The 25179-nt window shown below is 48.9% G+C and overlaps 1 protein-coding gene across 1 annotated transcript in view; it reads left to right on the top strand.

Annotated features, from left to right (window-relative positions):
- The first annotated feature begins 1805 nt into the window (after window positions 1-1805).
- smtnl (smoothelin, like) overlaps window positions 1806-25179 on the top strand; it is a 45486-nt gene continuing 22112 nt past the window's right edge. Inside the window, exons 1-4 of the mRNA XM_078548289.1 lie at window positions 1806-2547; window positions 20555-20645; window positions 22464-22688; window positions 24958-25033. Of these exons, the coding sequence (XP_078404415.1) occupies window positions 2173-2547; window positions 20555-20645; window positions 22464-22688; window positions 24958-25033 (767 nt within the window). The 5' untranslated portion in view covers window positions 1806-2172. The remainder of the gene's footprint in view (window positions 2548-20554; window positions 20646-22463; window positions 22689-24957; window positions 25034-25179) is intronic.

The following is a 25179-nucleotide window of genomic DNA, read 5'->3' as shown; positions in this document are numbered from 1 at the left end:
AGTGCCCCAGCCCCTGCATGGGCCATCACTGGGGTGCAGTGCCAGAGCCTTGGGAGACCTGGGTCAGCAGCGGGCGAAAACAAATCTGGTTTCCTGCTCCTGGTCACGATTCAAGTCAGGGATTGGGTTTGGCTGCGATGCCTGATATTTTCAGACGAAAGTGAGGAGGTGAGGCTTTCATACGGGATCTGCAGTCCTCCCAGAGAAGCAGCATTGGCAAAATATTGAGAGAAACCCCCGGCCCCCTTTCCCTCCTGCCTGTACACCATTCAACCAACACACAAGAGTGGCCAGCTGGTCAACAGGGCATCAGTGCCAGTGGATAATGCGCTTAGTAAAGAAGAGAGAGTCAGGAAGGTGGGCGAGAGACAGAGAGAGAATACAGACCACCCCCTTGGGAGCTATTGGGCTCCCCCTTGTCCCACTGCCCCACTCCCCAACGCCCCCAGTTGAAGGGATCACTCAGTGCCACACTGCAAATGAGAAATCGATTTCTCAAAGTTTCTGGACTCCAAGTCCCTGTGTGTGTGAGAGTGTGTGTGAGAGAGTGTGTGTGAGAGAGTGTGTGTGTGTGTGAGAGAGCGTGTGTGTGTGAGAGAGAGTGTGTGTGTGTGTGTGAGAGAGTGTGTGTGTGTGAGTGTGTGTATGTGTGAGAGAGTGTGAGAGTGTGTGAGAGAGTGTGTGTGTGTGAGAGTGTGTGTGTGTGTGAGAGAGTGTGTGTGTGAGAGAGAGTGTGTGTGTGTGTGTGAGAGAGTGTGTGTGTGTGTGAGAGAGTGTGTGTGTGTGTGAGAGAGTGTGAGAGTGTGTGAGAGAGTGTGTGTGTGTGAGAGAGTGTGTGTGTGTGTGAGAGAGTGTGTGTGTGTGTGTGTGTGTGTGTGTGTGAGAGTGTGTGTGTGTGTATGTGAGAGAGTGTGAGCATGTGTGTGTGTGTGTGTGTGTGTGAGTGTGTGTGTGTGAGAGAGAGGGAGCGTGTGTGTGTGAGAGTGTGTGTGTGTGTGTGTGAGAGTGAGTGTGTGTGTGTGAGAGTGTGTGTGTGTGTGTGTGTGAGTGTGTGTGTGTGTGAGAGTGAGCGTGTGTGTGTGAGAGTGTGTGTGTGAGAGTGTGTGTGTGTGTGAGAGTGAGCGTGTGTGTGTGTGTGTGTGTGTGTGTGTATGTGAGAGAGTGTGAGCATGTGTGTGTGTGTATGTGTGTGTGTGTGAGAGTGAGCGTGTGTGTGTGAGAGTGTGTGTGTGTGAGTGAGTGTGTGTGTGTGAGTGTTTGTGTGTATGTGAGAGAGTGTGAACATGTGTGTGTGTGTATGTGTGTGTGTGTGAGAGTGAGCGTGTGTGTGTGTGTGTGAGTGTGTGTGTATGAGTGTGTGTGTATGTGAGAGAGTGTGAGCATGTGTGTGTATGTGTGTGTGTGTGTGAGTGTGTGTGTGTGTGAGTGAGAGTGTGTGTGAGCGTGTGTGTGTGTGTGTGTGTGTGAGCGTGTGTGAGAGTGAGAGTGTGTGTGAGAGTGTGTGTGAGTGTGTGAGCGTGTGTGTGAGAGTGAGAGTGTGTGTGTGTGTGTGTGTGTGTGTGTGTTGAGGTAACTCCGTCTCCCAGCACAGATCGATCTCCACGCCTCCAGCTACACTGATAAGGAATGCCTGAACGGCTTCAGAGTACAGTGACAGTGTCTGATTACAGAAACACCTCCCACACCCCCCCACACCACCGTCCCCCCCCACCAATCAACAGTCACCCTTCCCCCTATCCTTCTCACCCTCTGACAGACAGCTCTGGTCCAGCTGCTCCCTACAACCAACCGTCCCCCCCCGCTCTCTCCAGCCCCCCCCCCCCACACCCCACTCACCCAAACGAGCTCCACGACAGAGTTTGGCAGCCTTTCTCCTGGTGCCTCTGACTCTATTCTTCTCTAATTGAGATTAGACAGCAGATGTGGAGAGAGTAGGAGGAAGAGAGAGAGAGAGAGAGAGAGGCAGAGTGCGAGAGAGCAGCAGAGACAGTGAGAGTCAGTCAGGATCAATCTGCAGGGATTGCATGAAGGGCTAATCTAGATAAGAGTCCGAGAAAGGAGAGGGAAGAGGAGCTCGAATATCTCAGAGAAGCTTCCACCATACAAAACACCAACAATTTGTACAAGTAAGTTCTGGCTCTTTGGGTTCCACGGGGATTCACAGACAACTCCATGGAGTCTAAGACCTCGCTGGATTCTGAGCCTGCGTCTCTCAGGCAGGCTGTGGGCTACTTTGAGGGGACTTTGCAGGAGGCGATCAAGGAGGTGCACGTGGACATTAGCGCTTTGAAGAGGGAGGTCAAACAGCGCATTGAGGACATGTTAAAAATGCTGAGCCCCCTCTCGCAGACACTGAACCACCTCCAGCAGGAGAACCAAGAGCTGCGGGACCAGGTGCAACAGCTTTCCCAACAGGTAGAACGCTTGACAACGACAGCCAGTGCCAGCGGCAATCAGTGGCCAGGAGAAAGAGCTGAGACTAGCCAGCAAGCTCCGGATGGAACCACAATCTGGTCAGCTCCCCTCAGATCCTCGACTAGAATCAATGTAAGTAATGCATAAGGCTGCTGGGAACTGTGGCATATACATACTGTTTAAAATCTCGCTGTGAAGGAAACTCAGCAGCACAGGAGTTTTCCCGGGAATCCTGGTCCTGCTGGGGCAGTACATTCTCATTGGGGTACGGGTCCCACACACACTGACTCTCACTGGGGTACGGGTCCCACACACACCGACTCTCACTGGGGTATGGGTCCCACACACACTGATTCTCACTGGGGTACGGGTCCCACACACACTGACTCTCACTGGGGTACGGGTCCCACACACACTGACTCTCACTGGGGTACAGGTCCCACACACACTGACTTTCACTGGGGTATGGGTTCCACACACACTGACTCTCACTGGGGTATGGGTTCCACACACACTGACTCTCACTGGGGTATGGGTTCCACACACACTGACTCTCACTGGGGTACGGGTCCCACACACAATGACTCTCACTGGGGTACGGGTTCCACACACACTGACACTCACTGGGGTATGGGTTCCACACACACTGACTCTCACTGGGGTACGGGTTCCACACACACTGACTCTCACTGGGGTACAGGTCCCACACACACTGACTCTCAGTGGGGTATGGGTTCCACACACACTGACTCTCACTGGGGTACGGGTCCCACACACAATGACTCTCACTGGGGTACGGGTTCCACACACACTGACACTCACTGGGGTATGGGTTCCACACACACTGACTCTCACTGGGGTACGGGTTCCTCACACACTGACTCTCACTGGGGTGCGGGTTCCACACACACTGACTCTCACTGGGGTACGGGTTCCACACACACTGACTCTCACTGGGGTACGGGTTCCACACATGCTGACTCCAGCAACTCGAGACACTGGAGTCCTGACTGTGCTGTAACCTGCTGCAGACTGTGAGTTGCTCAATGCCACAAGGAACATTGCATTAACTCCACCTGGAGCTGGGCTGCGTGCCTACAACCTCAGGTTATTCCGGATGCTCGATGAGGTAACTTTGGGGAAGGGCTCGGTGTCTGGTTTGTGCCGAGGGAACTGTCCTTAGCTGCAGCTGTGGCTGCTGAACTGAAACCACCCTCAGTCTGAGGCAAGCTTGATTAGGAGATTACCTGCTTCCCTTCTCCTGCTCACCTCCCAGCAATTCCACCACGAGAACCCAGCATCCTGCCTGCATGGTGGGTGGGTGTGGACAGAAAGCAAAACCTTGATGCCCCACAGTGAAATAGTCTGGTAACACTGACCTCTGTGGGGGAGACAGAGGCTGTCAACCACCAACTGTCCATCCCAACCCTACACTCCGGCAACAATCCCACATCCATCGCCATTCCAGCCCTAAAAATCTGACACTGGCCCTAATTCAGGGACTCCCAGCACGGGCAGTTATTTGCTCTCACACATGGATTCTGGTAATGTACAATATGAAGTAGCTGATTGATCTTTGATCCGATAGAAGTGAGGCTCTCATAAGGCCCTCATTTGATGTCATCAAACCAACCTGATCAGGAACTGGGAAAAAATACCCTGAAGATTCAGTGACAGCAGAAACAATGATAAAATATAGCAACAGGCACAATAAAGAAAATAAAATCAGAGTTGTCCCCACCCGTACTGTACCCCAGTGTTATACAGTGACAGACCTGTCCCCACCCGTACTGTACCCGTGTTATACAGTGACAGACCTGTCCCCACCAGTACTGTACCCCAGTGTTATACAGTGACAGACCTGTCCCCACCCGTACTGTACCCCAGTGTTATACAGTGACAGACCTGTCCCCACCCGTACTGTACCCCAGTGTTATACAGTGACAGATCTGTCCCCACCAGTTCTGTACCCCAGTGTTATACAGTGACAGACCTGTCCCCACCAGTACTGTGCCCCAGTGTTATACAGTGACAGACCTGTCCCCACCAGTACTGTACCCCAGTGTTATACAGTGACAGACCTGTCCCCACCCGTACTGTACCCCAGTGTTATACAGTGACAGACCTGTCCCCACCCGTACTGTACCCCAGTGTTATACAGTGACAGACCTGTCCCCACCAGTTCTGTACCCCAGTGTTATACAGTGACAGACCTGTCCCCACCAGTACTGTGCCCCAGTGTTATACAGTGACAGACCTGTCCCCACCAGTACTGTACCCCAGTGTTATACAGTGACAGACCTGTCCCCACCAGTACTGTACCCCAGTGTTAAACAGTGACAGACCTGTCCCCACCCGTACTGTACCCCAGTGTTATACAGTGACAGACCTGTCCCCACCCGTACTGTACCCCAGTGTTATACAGTGACAGACCTGTCCCCACCAGTACTGTACCCCAGTGTTATACAGTGACAGACCTGTCCCCAGCAGTACTGTACCCGAGTGTTATACAGTGACAGACCTGTTCCCACCAGTACTGTACCCCACTGTTATACAGTGACAGACCTGTCCCCACCAGTACTGTACCCCAGTGTTATACAGTGACAGACCAGTCCCCACCAGTACTGTACCCCAGTGTTATACAGTGACAGACCTGGCCCCACCCGTACTGTACCCCAGTGTTATACAGTGACTGACCTGTCCCCGCCAGTACTGTACTCCAGTGTTATACAGTGACAGACCTGTCCCCACCAGTACTGTACCCCAGTGTTGTACAGTGACTGACCTGTCCCCGCAAGTACTGTACCCCAGTGTTATACAGTGACAGACCCGTCGCCACCAGTACTGTACCCCAGTGTTATACAGTGACAGACCAGTCCCCACCAGTACTGTACCCCAGTGTTATACAGTGACAGACCTGTCCCCACCAGTACTGTACCCCAGTGTTATACAGTGACAGACCAGTCCCCACCAGTACTGTACCCCAGTGTTATACAGTGACAGACCTGTCCCCACCAGTACTGTACCCCAGTGTTATACAGTGACAGACCTGTCCCCACCAGTACTGTACCCCAGTGTTATACAGTGACAGACCTGGCCCCACCCGTACTGTACCCCAGTGTTATACAGTGACTGACCTGTCCCCGCCAGTACTGTATTCCAGTGTTATACAGTGACAGACCTGTCCCCACCAGTACTGTACCCCAGTGTTATACAGTGACTGACCTGTCCCCGCAAGTACTGTACCCCAGTGTTATACAGTGACAGACCTGTCCCCAGCAGTACTGTACCCCAGTGTTATACAGTGACAGACCTGTCCCTAGCAGTACTGTGCCCCAGTGTTATACAGTGACAGACCTGTCCCCACCCGTACTGTACCCCAGTGTTATACAGTGACAGACCTGTCCCCACCTGTACTGCATCCCAGTGTTATACAGTGACAGACCTGTCCCCACCCGTACTGTACCCCAGTGTTATACAGTGACAGACCAGTCCCCACCAGTGCTGTACCCCAGTGTTATACAGTGACAGACCTGTCCCCACCTGTACTGTATCCCAGTGTTATACAGTGACAGACCTGTCCCCAGCAGTACTGTATCCCCGTGTTATACAGTGACAGACCTGTCCCCACCAGTACTGTACCCCAGTGTTATACAGTGACAGACCAGTCCCCACCAGTACTGTACCCCAGTGTTATACAGTGACAGACCTGTCCCCACCAGTACTGTAACCCAATGTTATACAGTGACAGACTTGTCCCCACCAGTACTGTACCCCACTGTTATACAGTGACAGACCTGTCCCCACCAGTACTGTACCCCAGTGTTATACAGTGACAGACCTGTCCCCACCCGTACTGTACCCCAGTGTTATACAGTGACAGACCTGTCCCCACCCGTACTGTACCCCAGTGTTATACAGTGACAGACCTGTCCCCACCAGTACTGTACCCCACTGTTATACAGTGACAGACCTGTCCCCACCAGTACTGTACCCCAGTGTTATACAGTGACAGACCTGTCCCCACCCGTACTGTACCCCAGTGTTATACAGTGACAGACCTGTCCCCACCTGTACTGTATCCCAGTGTTATACAGTGACAGACCTGTCCCCACCCGTACTGTACCCCAGTGTTATACAGTGACAGACCAGTCCCCACCAGTGCTGTACCCCAGTGTTATACAGCGACAGACCTGTCCCCACCAGTACTGTATCCCCGTGTTATACAGTGACAGACCTGTCCCCACCAGTACTGTACCTCAGTGTTATACAGCGACAGACCTGTCCCCGCAAGTACTGTACCCCAGTGTTATACAGTGACAGACCCGTCGCCACCAGTACTGTACCCCAGTGTTATACAGTGACAGACCAGTCCTCACCAGTACTGTACCCCAGTGTTATACAGTGACAGACCTGTCCCCAGCAGTACTGTATCCCCGTGTTATGCAGTGACAGACCTGTCCCCACCAGTACTGTACCTCAGTGTTATACAGTGACAGACCTGTCCCCGCCCGTACTGTACCCCAGTGTTATACAGTGACAGACCTGTCCCCACCAGTACTGTAACCCAATGTTACACAGTGACAGACTTGTCCCCACCAGTACTGTACCCCAGTGTTATACAGTGACAGACCTGTCCCCACCAGTACTGTACCCCAGTGTTATACAGTGACAGACCTGTCCCCACCAGTACTGTACCCCAGTGTTAAACAGTGACAGACCTGTCCCCACCAATACTGTACCCCAGTGTTATACAGTGACAGACCTGTCCCCACCAGTACTCTACACCAGTGTTATACAGTGACAGACCTGTCCCCATCAGTACTGTATCCTAGTGTTATACAGTGACAGACCTGTCCCCACCAGTACTGTATCCCAGTGTTATACAGTGACAGACCTGACCCCACCAGTACTGTACCCCAGTGTTATACAGTGACAGACCTGTCCCCACCAGTACTGTATCGCAGTGTTATACAGTGACAGACCTGTCCGCACCAGTACTGTACCCCAGTATTATACAGTGACAGACCTGTCCCCACCAGTACTGTACCCACACGATCTCTCATTGTGGTATTGTGGAGCAGTCTGTTTAGTGTTTTCTGCAGCGAAGCAATTATCAGGATTGACGCTTCGATCATTTCCATCAGCCTCCCATTTTACTCCCTTCTCCGCCTGCTTGGTGAGCCGGAGCCATGTCACCTTGTGACTGTGGGGGATCGAGGCGCCAGAGTTCAGGCTCAGCCAGGATGGCAGTGAAATCAGAGCAGGCACAGGAGCATTTAGGGTGAGCGGGGGTGGGGGGGGGGTTCCAGTCTACGAGGAGTTAAGATCCCATGGCACCATTTCACAGAAGAGCAAAGAGCCTTTTCTTTGGTATCCTGGACTACATCACTAAACAGATTCTCTGATCATTATCACCTTGCTTTGGGACCTGCTAAGGTCGTGACAGATGCTATATGAATGCAAGTCTTTCTTCTTATTTAGGGAAAATAGCCCACACTTGATTAAAAAAAACGGAGTGTTTGACATCATCGAGCTGAATGGTCCTTGGGATGTGAGATAAACATTGTTCAAGCTGGTAACATGGGGAGAGATGTAAAACTGGCTTTCAACTCATCGTCACTCACTCTACACTATCACACAGGGACCTACTCCTGGAGAGAGGGAGGGAGACAGTGAGAGACAGAGAGATAGTCAGAGAGACAGTAAGACATAGACAGGCTAAAAGAGATATCGACAAGTGCAAAGGCACACAGAGTGTTGGAGGATGAAAGACAGAGACAGAGAGAGGAGCAGAGAGACAGACTGAGACAAGGTCCCAGAGGATGGAAGGGGTAATGATGGTTTTGTTTCAAATTCAAAGCTTACTAAACTTCAGCAAACAGAGTACATTTTCACAGCAATAAAACCTCAGTCATAGAAAGACATTCTCAGAAGCACTGCAGCTACAGGAGTGACCAACCTGAATCCAGAGTGAATTACTGACTGTCTGCAAGACATCTCAGTTCAGGCAGGATATGAGTGAAAATAGGTCAGGCTGTTTCAGGTGAGTAATGTCAGTGCTGGGAATGAGAACACACTCACTTCTTACCCAAGGTCAGCACAAACACTCCCAGGACAGGTACAGCACGGGGTTAGATACAGAGTAAAGCTCCCTCTACACTGTCCCCATCAAACACTCCCAGGACAGGTACAGCATGAGGTTAGATACAGAGTAAAGCTCCCTCTATGCTGTCCCCATCAAACATTCGCAGGACAGGCACAGATGGAGTCAGTATTGAGGGAGCGCTGCACTGTTGGAGGGTCAGTACTGAAAGGGTGCTACACTTTCAGAGGGTCAGTACAGAGGCAGTACCACACTCTTGGAGGGTCAGTAGAGGAAGTACTGCACTGTTGGACGGACACTGCTGAGGGAGTGCTTCATTGTCAGAGGGTCAGTGCTCAGGGAGTGCTGCACTGCAGGATGGTCAGTGCTGAGCGAGTGCCGCATTGTCAGAGGGTCAGTATTAAAAGGAGAGCTGCATTGTCGGAGGGTCAGTATTAAAAGGAGAGCTGCATTGTCGGAGAGTCTTTACTGAGCGAGCTCCGCAATGTTGGAGGGTCAGTACTGAGGGAGTGCCGCACTGTCAGAGGGTCAGTACTGAGGGAGAGCTGCACTGTCGGAAGGTCATTACTGAGCGAATGCTGCACTGTCGGAGGGTCAGTACTGAGGGAGTGCCGCACTGTCGGAGTATCACTACTGAGGGAGCACAGCACTGTCGGAGGGTCAGTACTGAGGGAGTGCTGCACTGTCAGAGGGTCAGTACTGAGGGAGTGCTGCACTGTTGGAGGGTCAGTACTGAGGGAGTGCTGCACTGTTGGAGGGTCAGTACTGAAGGGGAGCTGCACTGTCAGAGGGTCAGTACTGAGGGAGTGCCGCACTGACGGAGGGTCAGTACTGAGGGAGTGCCGCACTGACGGAGGGTCAGTACTGAGGGAGCGCTGCACTCTTGGAGGGTCAGTACTGAGGGAGTGCCGCACTGTCGGAGGGTCAGTACTGAGGGAGTGCTGCACTGTCGGAGGGTCAGTACTGAGGGAGCGCTGCACCAGGACTTTGAACACCTATGTTAAAATTTGCTTTTCTGCCTCAGTGTCAACATTTATTTGATAGCATCTTGGAGCGTTTTCACTATATTTGTGGTGATCTATACTGACAGTTTGTTGTGGTTGGGTTTGTATTTTTGCTGTAGATTCTATCTTGATAATATTGCCAAGTTTACACCACAGGAACAAGACTCTGGGGAGAGAGCTGGGAACCGGATCCTGACAAGTGGGAACAGATGCAGTCACTGAGGACAGATAGTGAGAGAAAGAGAGAGGCTGATTTCACAGACACCCTGTTTATTGGGCTGATCCCTGTCTGCAGCCTCCCCTATTGACTCCAGGCCATAGACTATCCAATGCTTTAATAAGGTAGCAGTTAATCATCTCATCTGACTGGACATTGAAGCAAGTGTCCGAGGGGTGCAAGGGGGAGACTGTGGTTTGGGTAACAGGCCAGTGCTTTCAAACTGCGGCGGATAAAGTGAGGGTTAATGTTTAATGTAGTGGTCAGGTTTACAGCTCCACCCTTGCCAGCTCCCAGTCTCTTCTGGCGGCCCTGACACCTCATGCACCCCAATCCCAGCAGCATGGACAGTAACTTAAGCCCATGTTATTCATTGGGTGATTCAATGTGGTTGGGAGTGGGCCAGAATGGACGGCCCTAAGCCAGCCTGTGCCGCTCTCGACCAGGGTTAACAATTGGGCCACTGTACATCCATCTCTTGGATGTGATGGTTAAAACTGTTTGCCCTCACAGGTGGATGGAAAAGATCTCATAGTCACTCTTTCGAAGATGAGCAGGGGAGTTCTCTAGTGTCCAGCAGCCAATATTCATCCTTCAATCAACATCATAAAAACAGATGATCTGCTCATTATCACGTTGCTGTCTGTGGGATTTTGCTGTGCACAAATTGATTGCCCTGTTTCCTTTGTTACTATGGCGACTACATTTCAAACGGTTCTGCATTGGCTTTGGGACAGCACGAGGTCGCTTCAGAAATGAGATCCTTTCTATAATTGCCTGCAGTGGCCCTGGGAAAAAAACTCACCAAGCTTTCTTCAACAGCACCTTCCAAACCCATGACCTCTGCCATCTAGAAGGACAAGGGCAGCAGACACATGGGAACACCACCACCTGGAAGTTCCCCTCAAAGCCACTCACCATCCCGATTTTGTAAATATATCGCCGTTCCTTCATTGTCGCTGGGTCAAAATCCCGGAACTCCCTCCCTGACAGCACTAATTCCTGGCCTTCACATCCCGTGATGCGCATGTCCCATGAATGAATAACTAAAATGAAGGCTCCTCCTCCCAATCTCTAGGGCGCAGAGGGAAGCCTTTGGCCCATCGCCAGCAATCTAGTCAGTCCCACTCCCCCGCTCTATTCCTGTAGCCCTGTGAGTTTATTTCCCTGAATATAAAATTTCCTTTTGAAATTATTTATCGTCTCTGCTTCCACCACTCTCATAGACAGTGAGTTCCAGCTCATTACCACTCGCTGGGCAAAAAAAGTTCTTCCTCACATTTCCCCTGCATCTCTTGCCCAAAACCTTAAATCCATGTCCCCTGGTCCTTGTAGCATCAACTGATGGGAATGGTTTCTCCTTGTCTGCCTCACCTAAACCTGTCATAATCTTGTACACCTGTGTCAAATCTCCCTCAATTTAATTTCTCCAAGGAGAACAATTTTAGATTCTCCAACCTACCCTCGTAGCTAAATCCCCTCATCCCTGGAATCATTCTGGTAAACCTCCTCTGAAGGGATGAGAAAGTTGGGTGAGGATAGGATTGGAATTTGAAATGCTGGTCCACACAGCTGAATAGCTGTCGACCATCAGCGTCACAACACACTGCTGCGAGGAATAGCCATTTGGTAATGGTGTAGGCGGGAGCTGGACCCAGACAAGGGACTGAGGGACTGAGGGTGGAGTAGAAGAGGAAAAGGAACATGAGGGAACAAGCAGGAATGTGAGAGGAGCCACAGACTGTTAATGATTAGAGGCTAAAGGAACGATTCTGCCTGACATGGTCCGTATCCCAGGTCATGGCCCAAATAACAATAAAAATTTGCATTTATATAGCGTATTAGGTTCACTGTAGGTTCACCAGGCTGCATCCTGGGATGAAAGGGTTTGTCTTATGAGGAAAGGTTGGGCAGGTTGGGCCCGTGCCCATTGGAGTTTAGAAGAATGAGAGGTGATCTTATCGAAAGGTAAGATTCTGAGAGGATTTGACAGGGTGGATGCTGAGAGGATGTTTCCCCCTCGTGGGGGAATCTAGAACCAGGGAACACAGTTTCATTTAACACAGAGATGAGGAGAATTTTTTCTCTCAGAGGGTCGTTAGTCTGTGGGATTCTCCACCCCAGAGAGCAGTGGAGACTGGGTCAATGAATATAGTCAAGGCTGAGTTAGAAAGATTTTTGATAACAAGGGAGTCAAAGGTTATGGGGGGGGCAGACAGAAATGTGGAGCTGAGACCACAATCAGAGCAGTCATGATCTTATTGAATTTTGCAGCAGACTCGAGGGGCCGAATGGCCTACAATTCCTCCTAATTTTTATGTTCTTGGTGCCTTTAACGTCATAAAACATCTTCAGGCGCTTCACAAGAATGTAATCATACTAATTTCAACACCGAGCCACGTAAGGAGATTTTATGGCAGACGACCAAACGCTTGGTCAACCAGGTAGGTTTTAAGGAGTGTCTTAAAGGAGGAAAGTGATGTGGAGAAGGGGAGAGAGGTTTCCAGGGTCTGAGTTGTTTTCAGACGACCGAAGGCATGGCCCCCAGACTGGGGCGTTGGAAATGGGGGACATACAAGAGGCAGGAATTGGAGGAGGTGACAGAGATATCGGAGGGTTAGGGTCGGAGTGGCAGAGATTTCAGAGGGTTAGGGTCGGAGGAGATGACAGAGATAAGGAACAGGCTTCAAATGGGCTTGTCGCATGTTGGGTAGTGAAAATCTGGAACTCTCACTTCCAAAAACCTGTTGAGGCTGAGGGTGAGCAAAAAAGTTTCAAACTGACGTAGATTTTTATTGGGTAAGGGTGTTTAGGCAAATGAAGCCATGGTGGGTAAACGGAGTTAAGATAGAGATCAGCCATGAGCTAACTGAATGGTGGAACAGGCTTGAGGGGCTGAATGGCCTCCTCCTATCCTGGGAAAATTTCTAAAGTAGTTCCAACTCGGTGAACAAACCTTTACTTGCGAAGGTGGAAATTGCAGAGCTGATTCCAAATTCCCAAAGGAAGGATAGGGATATCTGTCCAAATGAATTCACAGTTTGCAGTTGTTAACAAACTTGACTGGGGGAAGTCAATGGAACAAATGGTCAAGGGAGGAGGCTAAATATAGTGAGAGAAGGAAGACAAGAACGAGAGAGGGGGAGGGGTTGGCTAGAGAGAAAGAGAGGTCCAGAGAGAGAGAGAGAGAGGAAAAAAAGGAGAGAGGAAGAAGAAGTGACAAACGCAGAGAGCCAGAGACAAAGACAGAAATGAAGAGATAGCTAGAGACAGAGAGAGAGAGACAGGGGAAGAGGCAGAGAGAGAGACAGGGGGAGAGGCAGAGAGGGAGACAGGGGGAGAGACAGAGAGAGAGACAGGGGGAGAGGCAGAGAGAGAGAGACAGGGGGAGAGGCAGAGAGGGAGACGGGGGAGAGGCAGAGACAGGGGGAGAGGCAGAGAGGGAGACAGGGGGAGAGGCAGAGAGAGAGACAGGGGGAGAGGCAGAGAGAGAGACAGGGGGAGAGACAGAGAGAGAGACAGGGGGAGAGACAGAGAGAGAGACAGGGGGAGAGGCAGAGAGAGAGACAGGGGGAGAGACAGAGAGAGAGACAGGGGGAGAGGCAGAGAGAGAGACAGGGGGAGAGACAGAGAGAGAGACAGGGGGAGAGGCAGAGAGAGAGACAGGGGGAGAGGCAGAGAGAGAGACAGGGGGAGAGGCAGAGAGAGAGACAGGGGGAGAGGCAGAGAGGGAGACAGAGATGGGAGTTCAGCATTGTCAAAGAACCAGGATGTAACCCTTTGGCCAATCTGTTTGACTGAACCATCTGTTGCTGATCCATGTCTATCAGCCTGTGGCGGCTGTTTGTACCCCTCCCCCGCAGAGCAGCCGGAACATTCTGAGCAGCTGATGTCACCGGTTGCTCCAGCAGCTTTTCTCCTGCAGTTTCCTCTGTTTCTGCGTTCCTCCCAACTCCTGGCTCGAGCCCCTCACCCTATTCCTCGCCCTCACCTCACCTCTACCCTATCCCCCTCCCCCTCCCCAACTCACAGCTGCCTCACATAAAATCACATTACACAGTTGTGCTTTTTTAAAAGCAAAATCCAGTTTGTCAACAGTGCACCCCATCATGAACACCAGCTGTGGGATCTTTTATTGCAAGAATATTTTTCTTCCAATTCTCATGGGTAGAATTATTTGCTGTCTAATTTTGCCAAGTTACTGACTATAGGGTGAAAGACAGTTACCCAGAACAGGAAAAACTTGGAAATAAGAGTACTGACTGGTCCAAACTGTTATTTCCTATTGGGTATATGTAAATGGAAGTCCTTTTACTCTCAGAATCACACAGCACAGGGAGGCCATTCGGTCCATCATGCCTGTGCTGGCTCTTTGAAAGAGCTATCCAATTAGTCCCAGTCTCTCACTCTATCCCCTCCCCACATTTCTCCTTTTCCAATTCCCTTTTGAAAGTAAAATAAAAACAGAATTACCTGGAAAAACTCAGCAAGTCTGGCAGCATCGGCGGAGAAGAAATCAGTCAACGTTTCGAGCCCTCATGGCCCTTCAGCAGAACTGAAGCATAGTTTCAACAAGGGAGAAATATAAATTGGTTTAAGGTGGGTGGGGGGGAAGAGACCCCACCCACCTTAAACCAATTTATATTTCTCCCTTGTTGAAACTATGCTTCAGTTCTGCTGAAGGGCCATGAGGGCTCGAAACGTTGACTGATTTCTTCTCCGCCGATGCTGCCAGACTTGCTGAGTTTTTCCAGGTAATTCTGTTTTTATTTTGTTTTGGATTTCCAGCATCCGCAGTAGCTTTTAGCTTTTTGTTTTTTTCCCTTTTGAAAGTTATTATTGAATCTGCTACCATCACCCTTTCAGGCAGTGCATTCCAGATCACAACAATTCGCTGTGTGAAACAAAAATGCATTTCCTCTCAGGTTTCTTTACCTATTATCTTAAATCTGTGCCTGCTGTTAACCAGTTGCCAGTGGAAATAGTTTCCTCCTACTCACTCTATCAAAAATCACTCGTAATTTTGAACACCTTTAATCTCCCCTGCACCTCTGCTCAGCAACTGTACAGCATCACATTTTATTCAGGATGAAAGAGGCTAGAATGCGGGGTCACAGTCTCAGGATAAGGGGTTGGCCATATAAGACTGGGATGGGGAGACATTTCTTCACTCAGAGGGCTGTAAATCTTTGGCACCCTCTACCCCGAGAGCTGTGGGTGGTCAGTTGTTGAGTACATTCAGGACAGGCAGTGATGGATTTTGGGGTTCTAGGGGAATCAAGGGATATGGGGAGTGGGTGGGAATACGGAGTTGAGGCAGACAATCACCCATAATCTTATTGAATGGTGCAGCAGGATCAAGGGGCTGAATGGCCTCCTGCTCCTTATGAAGGTGCATTCCTTTTTGCAAAGCTAAGGTGAGAAAGGCAGGATGTAAGACCGAAGCTAAAAGCAAAAAACTGCGGATGCTGGAAATCCAAAACAAAAACAAAAACACCTGGAAAAACTCAGCAGGTCTGGCAGCATCTGCGGATAGGAGCACAGTTAACGTTTTGAGTCCGAATGACCCTTCAACAGAACTAAGTAAAAATAGAAGAGGTGAAATATAAGCTGGTTTAAGGGAGGGTGGGACAAGAAGAGCTGGATAGAGGGCCAGTGATAGGTGGATATAACCAAAAGATGTCACAGACAAAAGAACAAAGAGGTGTTGAAGGTGGTGATATTATCTAAGGAATGTGCTAATTAAGGGTAGAAAGCAGGACGAGCAAGGTACAGATAGCCCTAGTGGGGGTAGTCCTAGCCTTGCTTGTCCTGCTTTCTACCCTTAATTAGCACATTCCTTAGATAATATCACCACCTTCAACACCTCTTTGTTCTTTTGTCTGTGACATTTTTTGGTTATCTCCACCTATCACTGGCCCTCTATCCAGCTCTTCTTGTCCCACCCTCCCTTAAACCAGCTTATATTTCACCTCTTCTATTTTTACTTAGTTCTGTTGAAGGGTCATTCGGACTCAAAACGTTAACTGTGCTCCTATCCGCAGATGCTGCCAGACCTGCTGAGTATTTCCAGGTATTTTTGTTTTTGTTTAGGATGTAAGACCGCATTGAGACCAAAGAGCAGAAAGGACAAAACAAGATAAGTCAGGAAATAGCTTGGGTTTTAAAGCCTGAAGATTAGAGGGAGAAAGAGAAGATTACTGGCGGTGAAGATTCAACAGTTTCAGGATGGGGTGAATGTAGGAGATGGTGTGGTGAATCTTGAACTTCACACAATCCAGGGAGGTAGAAGATGGTGTGGGACTGAGGGTCTGGATTCAGGAGGAACACGAGAGAGCATTGACAGCAGCAATAACAACAGAAAATGCTGGAAAAACGCAGCAGGACTGACAGCGTCTGTGGAGAGAGAAACAGAGTTAACAGACTCGAAACGTTAACTCTTTTTCTCGCTCCACAGACGCTGCCAGACCTGCTGCGCTTTTCCAGCATTTTCTGTTTTTATTTCAGATTTCCAGCATCTGCAGTATTTTGCTTTAATTGACAATAGTAATATTGATAAAGAGAAAACAAGATTGCGACAAAGAGCAAGAGATTGAAGGCAATCTGTCACGTTTCTCACCAGGCACTAGGCTTCAGTCTAAGGCAGTGAAATGGTTTAGGACATCCTGAGGTCATGAGAGGTGCTATATAAATGCAAATTGTCTCTTTACAGGTGAGAATGAAATTGCTTATCAGGCAACAAGCTGTTTTCTGTGACCAGGAATGTGAGTGGCATTCGAGGAGTCTCCCCTGTCATGGGAACTGTGTCCAAGTTTTAAACAGCACGGCCTTGTTAGGTTTTACACTTGTTAAGAAGACAAGTTTGAGAGCAATAAGGGGACAGTTCCCTGGGGCTGATGGACAAGTTGTGGGAGCTCCGTTTAAAACCAGGGCAGATGAGGCCAGGAATGTCAATCATTAGATACAAGAGGATTGAGAGGTTAAAGAGGTAAGAAATTGGAAGTTGTTGGCGAGACTTGTGAATGACACAATGAAACTGTCTTTGGAGAATCGAAAGAAGCTGAGGAGCTTTCACCATTCAATGAAGGGGTGAAGATTCAGTGATTCAACCATTACCCTGAGGATTGGAGTTTGTGAGAACTGTTATCTGAAGAAAGGTGATGAGTGAACCATCAGTAAAAGCTTGGATAGGGTTAATGAAGAGAGGTGGAGATCCTTACCTGGTGAAGAGGGAGAATGTGAGAGGGCTCTTGGTCCTTGGAACCCGGGTTAATGGAAAAAGAGTCAAGAAGATTGATCAGTTATAATTTAAGATGGGGTGTTGTGACAGGAAGTAGATAGCGTTGGATTTATGGTCATCATCCAAGGGGATATTCTAGGCTTCCATGTTGGGAATCATAACTGAGCCTGAATATATCCCCACCCACCAGCTAGTTGGGGATGATTGAATAGTAATCTGGAGCAACCAGTCTGCCTTCCCTAAACCAAGCACCATCTGACTAATTGTGGTGTCTAAACCATGACCCAAATCACCAAACTTAAGACAGACCAGGAATCCCATCCAGGGCTTTCTAATTAGGATCATGTCACCTGGTCAATTCACCCACTAATCCATTAGGGAAAAGTTGTGATGTTGTCATGCCTTAAGTTATGTTCACAACAATGCCAACTTGCATTTATATAGCCCCTTTAACATAGTAAAACCTCCTAAGATTTCACAGGAGCGATTCAAGCAAAATTTGACACTGAGGCACATCTGAAGATATTAGGTCAAGTGACTCAAAGCTTGGTGAAAGAGGTAGCTTTTAAGGAGTGTCTTAAAGGAGGAAAGAGAAGCAGAGAGATGGAGAAGTTGAGGAAATTCCAGAGCTTAGGGCCCAGGCGCTTGAAGGCATGGCTGCCAATAGTGGAGCCATGGACACAAGAGGCCAGATTTAGATGAGTGAAGTGATCTCGGAGGGTTATAAGGCAGGACGAGATTACATTGATAGGGAGGGGGTGAGGCCATGGAGGGGTTTGAAAACAAGGAAGAGAATTTTAAAATCGAGGTGTTACTGGGCCAGGAGCTAACTTAGGTCAGCGAGTTAGCACATAGGTATATTTAGTTTACAGGTTCCTCATCCTATTGTCAACCACCCCCAAATTTCCTTCCCTCTCCCAACAAAGAATTCCAAATCACAACAAATGTTTCAAACAGGGAAACACCTCTCTACAATTTACTCCCAATCACCTTATTGTACATATCATTCCCATCCTCTCCTGTTACTCTGTCTCCTCTGGGGAACAACACTGGGGTCCAGTTTCCATACTTGTGCATTCTTTTTATTTGTTCATGCTGGCTAGACCAGCATTCATTGCTCATCCCTAATTTAAAGGTCAACAACATTGCTGAGTCACATGTAGGCCAGACCAGGTAAGGACGGCAGGTTTCCTTCCCTAAAGGATATTAGTGAACCAGATGGGTTTTTACAACAATCAGCAATGGTTTCAGAGTCAGAATTTTTTTGAATTCAAGTTTCACCATCTGCCATGGTGGGATTTGAACCCAGGTCCCCAAAAGCACCAACCTGGGTCTCTGGATTACTAGCCTGGCAACAATACCACTACGACACCGCTATATTACCAGCACTACGTATGAGGCTGACTATTTCACCTCGATGATCGCTCTGCTCAGCAAGTTTGGGAGTATTTCTAGCATTTTCTGTCGTTATTTGCGATCTTCCCAGCTCTGTTTCGTTCAGCACCACAGCAGATGATGGATTTACCCAATGATCTTGCCCAGTGACCTCTGAAGAGTATCTGAAATTTTGTAGACTTAATGGGGGTAGATTTTTGTCTTCCCTCCCAGTGCAACCTTACCCCACCCCACGTCACTGATCTAATGGAGGGGAGAAGGGAACACACTCTGCTCCAGGATCAGCCAGCTATTCCTCCCATTAATTGTCACAGTATGAAAACTAGGCAGCTCCTGTAAAGGGCATGTGTTAACCGATCCCTCTAGGTTACCAGCCAGGCAGTGGGGATGAAGATGGAATCCCCAGTCTCTCAGTTTGAGCTGGCCTCTGTAACAGATTCTGCAGGCTCACCCTCTAACCTTAATTCCATTTTTGTCGGGGCCTCACAGCTCAGCTCCCAGGGCCTCATGGTGTCATTCTATTTAAAGATCATTGTTTATGCTCCATCTGTCAGGGATCGGCACTTAAAACAAGCTCATCTTTCTCTCTCTCCCTCTCTGTCATCACGCGGGACCCAACGTTATAAACAGGTCACAGTACAGACCAAAACTGAGAGCTTTCGATGCTGTAGTGAAAGTGTTAGAAAGTAAACATTGACAGGGAGTGTGGGTGAGGCTCCGCACCCTGGAGTTAGCATCAGCCACATTGCTTCAAAGTAACCTTTTTAAAAGTTGGCAAAGCTTGGAATCTGTGACCTGAGATCAACTGATTCTTGTAGGGTAAGGGTATCGAGTGAAATGGGATCAAAGACGGGTTAACTGGAGCTGAAGTACGGATGAGCCAGGATCAAACGGAATGCCAGAACAGGTTTGAGTGGCTGAATGGCCTCCTTTTGTTCCTAACTTGTTGATGAATTATCACACGGGGTTGTCCCACCGGTTCTGAGTTCCTTCACTGCAGCTGGAAGGGGCTTTTACTGAACTATAGCGTGCCAGGAACTGCATTGCCTCTCACAACCTCGGGGTGTCCCAAAGCGTTTTACTGCAAATCAAATATTTGTGAAGTGTAGTCACTGTTGTAATGTAGGAAATGCAGTAGCCAATTTGCACACAGCAAGATCCCACAAACAGTAATGTGACAATGACCAGGTAATCTGTTTTAGTGATGTTGATTGAGAGGTAAATATTGCCCAGGACACTGGGGACAATTCCCCTGCTCTTCTTCCAATTAATGATTGTGGGATCTTTTATGTTCATCCGAGAAGCAGCACCTTCAGCAATGCAGCACTCCCTCAGCTGGGATTTTGTGCTCAAGTCTCTGGAGTGGGGATTGAACGCACAACCTTCTGACTGGGAGATGAGAGCGCTGCCCACGGCTGACACCTGGCATGTATGTGATTTCACCTGCTGTCCCGTAGATTAACCAAACGCTAATCTTCGGCTAGTGCCACAGGCCGATCCTAGCCACATGGCTGGTTGCACCAATGGTCAGAGGTAGGAATCCTGTGTAATTATTCCCTCCTTCGGCCTCCCCCACCCACATCCAGCCCGCACCCCCACCTACTCACACCCTCCCCCAGAAAGCCAGCCCCTTCTCAACCCAACTCGGCCACCATCTCAGTTTGGTTCAGTGACCTCAACACTAACTGGGAATGTACCAGGGGCTGGATGCTGAGAATTGGGTGGGAGCTCTCTTTACCCAGTTCCTGACCATCCCTCCAATTCACATTAAGCTCCATTTTTAATGACCCCAGGAAATTCAGCTTTTCCCATTCTTTATGTAAAGTTTTTCCTTTGATTTATTTGGAAACTTACTCATTTATGTTTAAATCCTCTTGTTTTGCTGACCTGGCATATGTTGAAGAGATAATTCTGGCCCCACCTCTCTGTACCATTTCATATTTGATGTGTCTCAATGTGGAGCTGCATTAACCACTTTCTTTCACGGTTGATAAAACGAGCGGGAGATGATACAAGTGACGACCGATTGAATGACCTGTTCTCAGTTGCATTTTCTCGATAATCTATGTTTTAGGAGGGGTTGAATTTCCCCACTCCTTGAATCCGAGGAGATGGGAAGTGTTTGACTCGCTGGGTTTCTGAAGTTTAACCCATTTCCTTTCTCTTCCTTATTTCAGCCCGATGAACAGCCGGCAGAGCAGAACGAGGCACAAGGCGGCAAATTAACAAAACTCAGTGCAGAAGTGAACATGTTGCACTCCACAAGAGGCAAGACAGGCGATAATCCTTCCCCTTTAACAGCATTCTTTGCATGTGGATGTTTTCATTTCTTGGGTTTTCTAAGGTGATTTCCAGTCCTTTTCCCCTTCCTCTGTCCCCGTCGACTGGAGGAGTGGTTTGTCTCTCCTTCCATCTGCGCCTCACTTCCAGCTGCTGGTCGTGGTCCAGGGTGTAGCATTCTTACCTCAGAGTCACAAAGTTCTGGGTTCAAGTCCCACGCCAGAGACTTGAATACAAAATTCATGCTGACACTCCCAAGTGCAGTACTGAGGGAGTACAGCATGGTTGGAGGTGCTGTCTTTTGGATGAAATGTTAAACCTTCTCAAGTTGGGCAGAAAAGAACCCACAGCATTATCCCGAAGCAGAGCGGGGCAGTTATCCTTCATTCCCTGGGGTCAATATTTATCTTTGAATCAACATCATTAAAAACAGATGTACTGGTCATTATCACAGTGCTGTTTGTGGGATCTTGCTGTGCGCAAACCGGCTGCTGCGTTTCCTCTAGCGACTAGATTTTAAAAATACCTCATTGGATGTTAAGTGCTTTGGGATGTGCCGAGATTGTGAAAGGTGCTATAGAAATGCCAACAGGGAATCAGTGAAGCTGATGGATGGAGCTTGGGGTGTTCCATTTTATAGTTGAGACTGAGGGGAACTTGTATTTATCTAGAAATGTCCCAAGGTACTTCACGTATAGTGATTATACTTTGAAGTGCATTTACTGCTGCTATGCAGCAAACATGGCAGCGAATTTGCACAGGAAGATCCCACAATAAAACGAATGATCCTTATTTTCCATTGGTGTTGATTAAGGGGTGAAAGTTGGACCAGGTTAGTAAGAAAGCTCCAATAGGGGCCATGGGGAGGTCTTTAGCCCAATTGAACAGGCAAGCAGAAGCAACCTCACACCCAAAGGACAGCACCTCCGACAATCCAGCTCTCCCTCAGCACTGCACTGGAGAGTTGGCCCATGCTATGTACACTGAACCTTGGTGTGGGGCAGAATCGAAGACTACTCTAACCACAGGCAGTGAGCTGTTGCCTGAAGCTGAGCGAGATCAATCAAAGAGTCAATGTGCATGGAGAGACACACACCAGCTCCATTCCAATCTTCATAGAATGATACAGCACAGAAGGCCATTTGGCCCATCATGCCTGTGCTAGCCCTTTTAAGAATTAACCAATTACTCCCACTCCACCTGCCCTTTCCCTATAGCCCTGCAAATTTGGAAGTTCCTTTATTGAGTTTTCCACTGCCTTTTCAGTGGCCTTTCCAGTGCCCTTTCAGGCAGCGCATTCCAGATCACAACTCACTGTTTAATAGATAAATCTCCGCTGGTTACTGGCTGTCCTGCCAATGGAACCAGTTTCTCCTTATTTACTCTATCAAAACCCCTCATAATCACTCAATTAACTTTACCCTTAGTGCATCTGCTTGAAGGAAAACAACCCTAGTTCCTCCAGTCTTCGCACAAACTCAGAATTGGACACAGTACCCCAGCTGTAACCAATGTTTGATAAAAGTTTGGCATAATTTCCTTGTTTTTCTACTCTATTCCTCTAGTAATAAAAACCAGGATCCCATGTACTTTTTAACAGTCTTCTCAGCTTTTCCTTCCAACCTCTTTAAAACTGGACCATTTAATTTATATTGCCTCTGCTCATACTTGCTGCCAAAATGTAGGACTTGCTTTCTCTATGAAGAGTTGGGGGTGGGTATGAGATCAGGGACCCCGAATTCTGGGTTGTCCCTTATTTACAATGGAACGCAACCTGAATAAAATTTCACTTTTCACCCAAAGCAGGGAAGGAACTGACAACAGGCCGGCAGGGCCCAGCCACTGCGTTACAGGAACATGAGCCTGCAGCAGTGGGCCTCGCTCACCTGCCCATCACCGCGGTTACCAAATCTGGGGAGAAATTCTCCGCGGAAATGTCAACGAGCACGACCTCGCGATCGGAAAATCTCAGCCAATTGGCTGAAAGCAGGCAACAGACGGAGAGCATCAGTCAAACTGTGCACCAATCAGGCAAGTGACACGGGTTCAACAGGCAGAAATATTCGCTAATCGCCCCTGGCTCGTCCCGTTCTGGGCCTTGTTTCATGAAAGCTCCTTCCACAACCTCAGGGCGTCCCAAACTGCTTACAGCCAATGAAGTACTTTTGAATTGTGGCCACTGTTGTAAAAGGGAAACACAGCAGCTAATCGGAGCACAGCAAGATCCCACAGACACCCATATGTTAATGACCAGATAATTTGTATTTCGTGATTTTGGTTAAAGGATAGATATTGAACAGTTCACCAAGCAGCACTCTCCTGCACCTCTAAAAAAGTGAAAGGGAATCTTTCACATTGACCTAAGAAACAGTTTAATGTCTTATCTGAAAGACAGCACCTCTGACAGGGCAGCGTTTCCTTAGTACTGACCCTCCGACAGTGGGGCACTCGCTCAGTACTGACGGTCCAAAGAATGTGGCATTCCCTCAGTACTGACCCTCCAACAGTGCAGCACTCCCTCAGTACTGACCCTCCAACAGTGCAGCACTCCCTCAGTACTGACCCTCCAACAATGCGGCGCTCCCTCAATACTGACCCTCTGACCGTGCAGCGAGCCCTCAGTACTGACCCTCTGACCGTGCAGCGCTCCCTCGGTACTGATCCTCCGATAGTGCGGCACTCCCATAATACTGACCCTTTGACCGTGCAACGCCCACTCAGTACTGACCCTCTGACCATGCAGCACTCCCTCAGTACTGACCCTCCGACAGTGCGGCACTCCTTCAGTACTGACCCTCTGACCGTGCAGCGCTCCCTCAGTGCTGACCCTCCGACAGTGCAGCACTCCCTCGGTACTGATCCTCTGACCGTGCAGCACTCCCTCGGTACTGATCCTCCGATAGTGCGGCACTCCCATAATACTGACCCTTTGACCGTGCAGCACTCCCTCGGTACTGATCCTCCGATAGTGCGACACTCCCATAATACTGATCCTTTGACCGTGCAGCACTCCCTCAGTACTGACCCTCCGACAATGCGGCACTCCCTCAGCACTGACCCTCTGACCGTGCAGCGCTTCCTCAGTACTGACCCTCTGACCGCGCAGCGCTTCCTCAGTACTGACCCTTTGACCGTGCAGCGCTCCCTCAGTACTGATCCTCCGATAGTGCGGCACTCCCATAATACTGACCCTTTGACCGTGCAGCGCTCCCTCAGTACTGACCCTCTGACCGTGCAGCACTCCCTCAGTACTGCACTGGGAATGTCTGCCCAGATTATGGGGTTTAATGCTTTAGGGTTTAAATCTATGACCATCTGATTTAGACAGTGCTGCACTGATAGCTCTTTAGTTTGGATTCTAAGCCTTGCTTCAAACACTGGGAAATGGCGCAGTGACTCGCTCGGAGTGTTTTTCCTCCCTGAAATCTGCCACACTCCAGGGAAGAAAGGCCTTGCTGATCCCGAGGGACACTGGGAGATTTTTATCCCTTCATTGAGTTTCAGACACAGACAACAGCTGCCACATTCCAGCAACAGGGGCACTTGAGGCAACCGTGTTCAGGAAAATTGTCCCCTTCCCATTGGCATGGGTCACTGCAGGGAGCAGATGCTGGCAGCCTGCTCACTCATGTTTCACAAGGTTAAACTCAGTTAATGGATGAAGCAATGTCAATTGTTTCAAATCAGGGACACACTGCCTGATTTCCAGGTACACTGGAGGTGACTTAGAAATCTTTATTCATTCGTGGGATGTGGATGTTGCTATCAAGGGCCAGCATTTATTGCTCATCTCTCATTTCCCCTGAGGGGTGATGGTGAGCCGCTATAGCTCACCACAATACAGCTGAATGGCCATTTCAGGGGGCAGTTAAGAGTCAACCGCATTGATTCTGGAGTCTGACTGGGTAAGGATGGCAGATTTCCTTCTCTAAAGGGCATCAGTGAACCAGATGGGTTTTTACAAGAATCCTGTAGGTTTATGGTCAATGTTACTGAGATGATTCCACATTAATTAATTTTAATTCGCCAGCTGTGGGATTCGATCTCATGTCTCTGGATCATTCATCCAGGTTTCTCAATTACTAGTTCAGTAACTGGGCCACTCTGCTACCATAGTTGCACTTGCTGTACTCTTCACATTGAGATACAAATCGAATCAGTGACATTGCACATGCATCACTTGTAGACCGGCTACAAAGCTCTCTGAGGCTATGAATGGTGGGTAAGGAGAGTAGAGCCGCGTGTTTGTGATGTGTTTCTGCAGGTCCTCATTGCTGCTACTTCATTGTCTCTTTTTCAGACAAGAATGTCAGTGTCAGTAAGACCGCCTCTTCTATCAGTTACTCGATGTCCAGTGATGTTCACTCTCCATCCAGGTAATGACTCGGGGAAACCATCCCAAGCAATCGAACACATTCCGTTCTGATCAACTTGACCCCTGTGATCCAAACTCCTACTTGTTACAGACTCACCACTCAGGTCTGTCCAACTTTCTGATTTTTCTTTGTCCACATTCTCCTGA

This window comes from Cetorhinus maximus, chromosome 9 (genome assembly GCF_964194155.1).
Source record: "Cetorhinus maximus chromosome 9, sCetMax3.hap1.1, whole genome shotgun sequence".
Lineage (NCBI taxonomy): Eukaryota > Metazoa > Chordata > Chondrichthyes > Lamniformes > Cetorhinidae > Cetorhinus > Cetorhinus maximus.
This window is presented reverse-complemented; position numbering and strand designations above follow the sequence as displayed.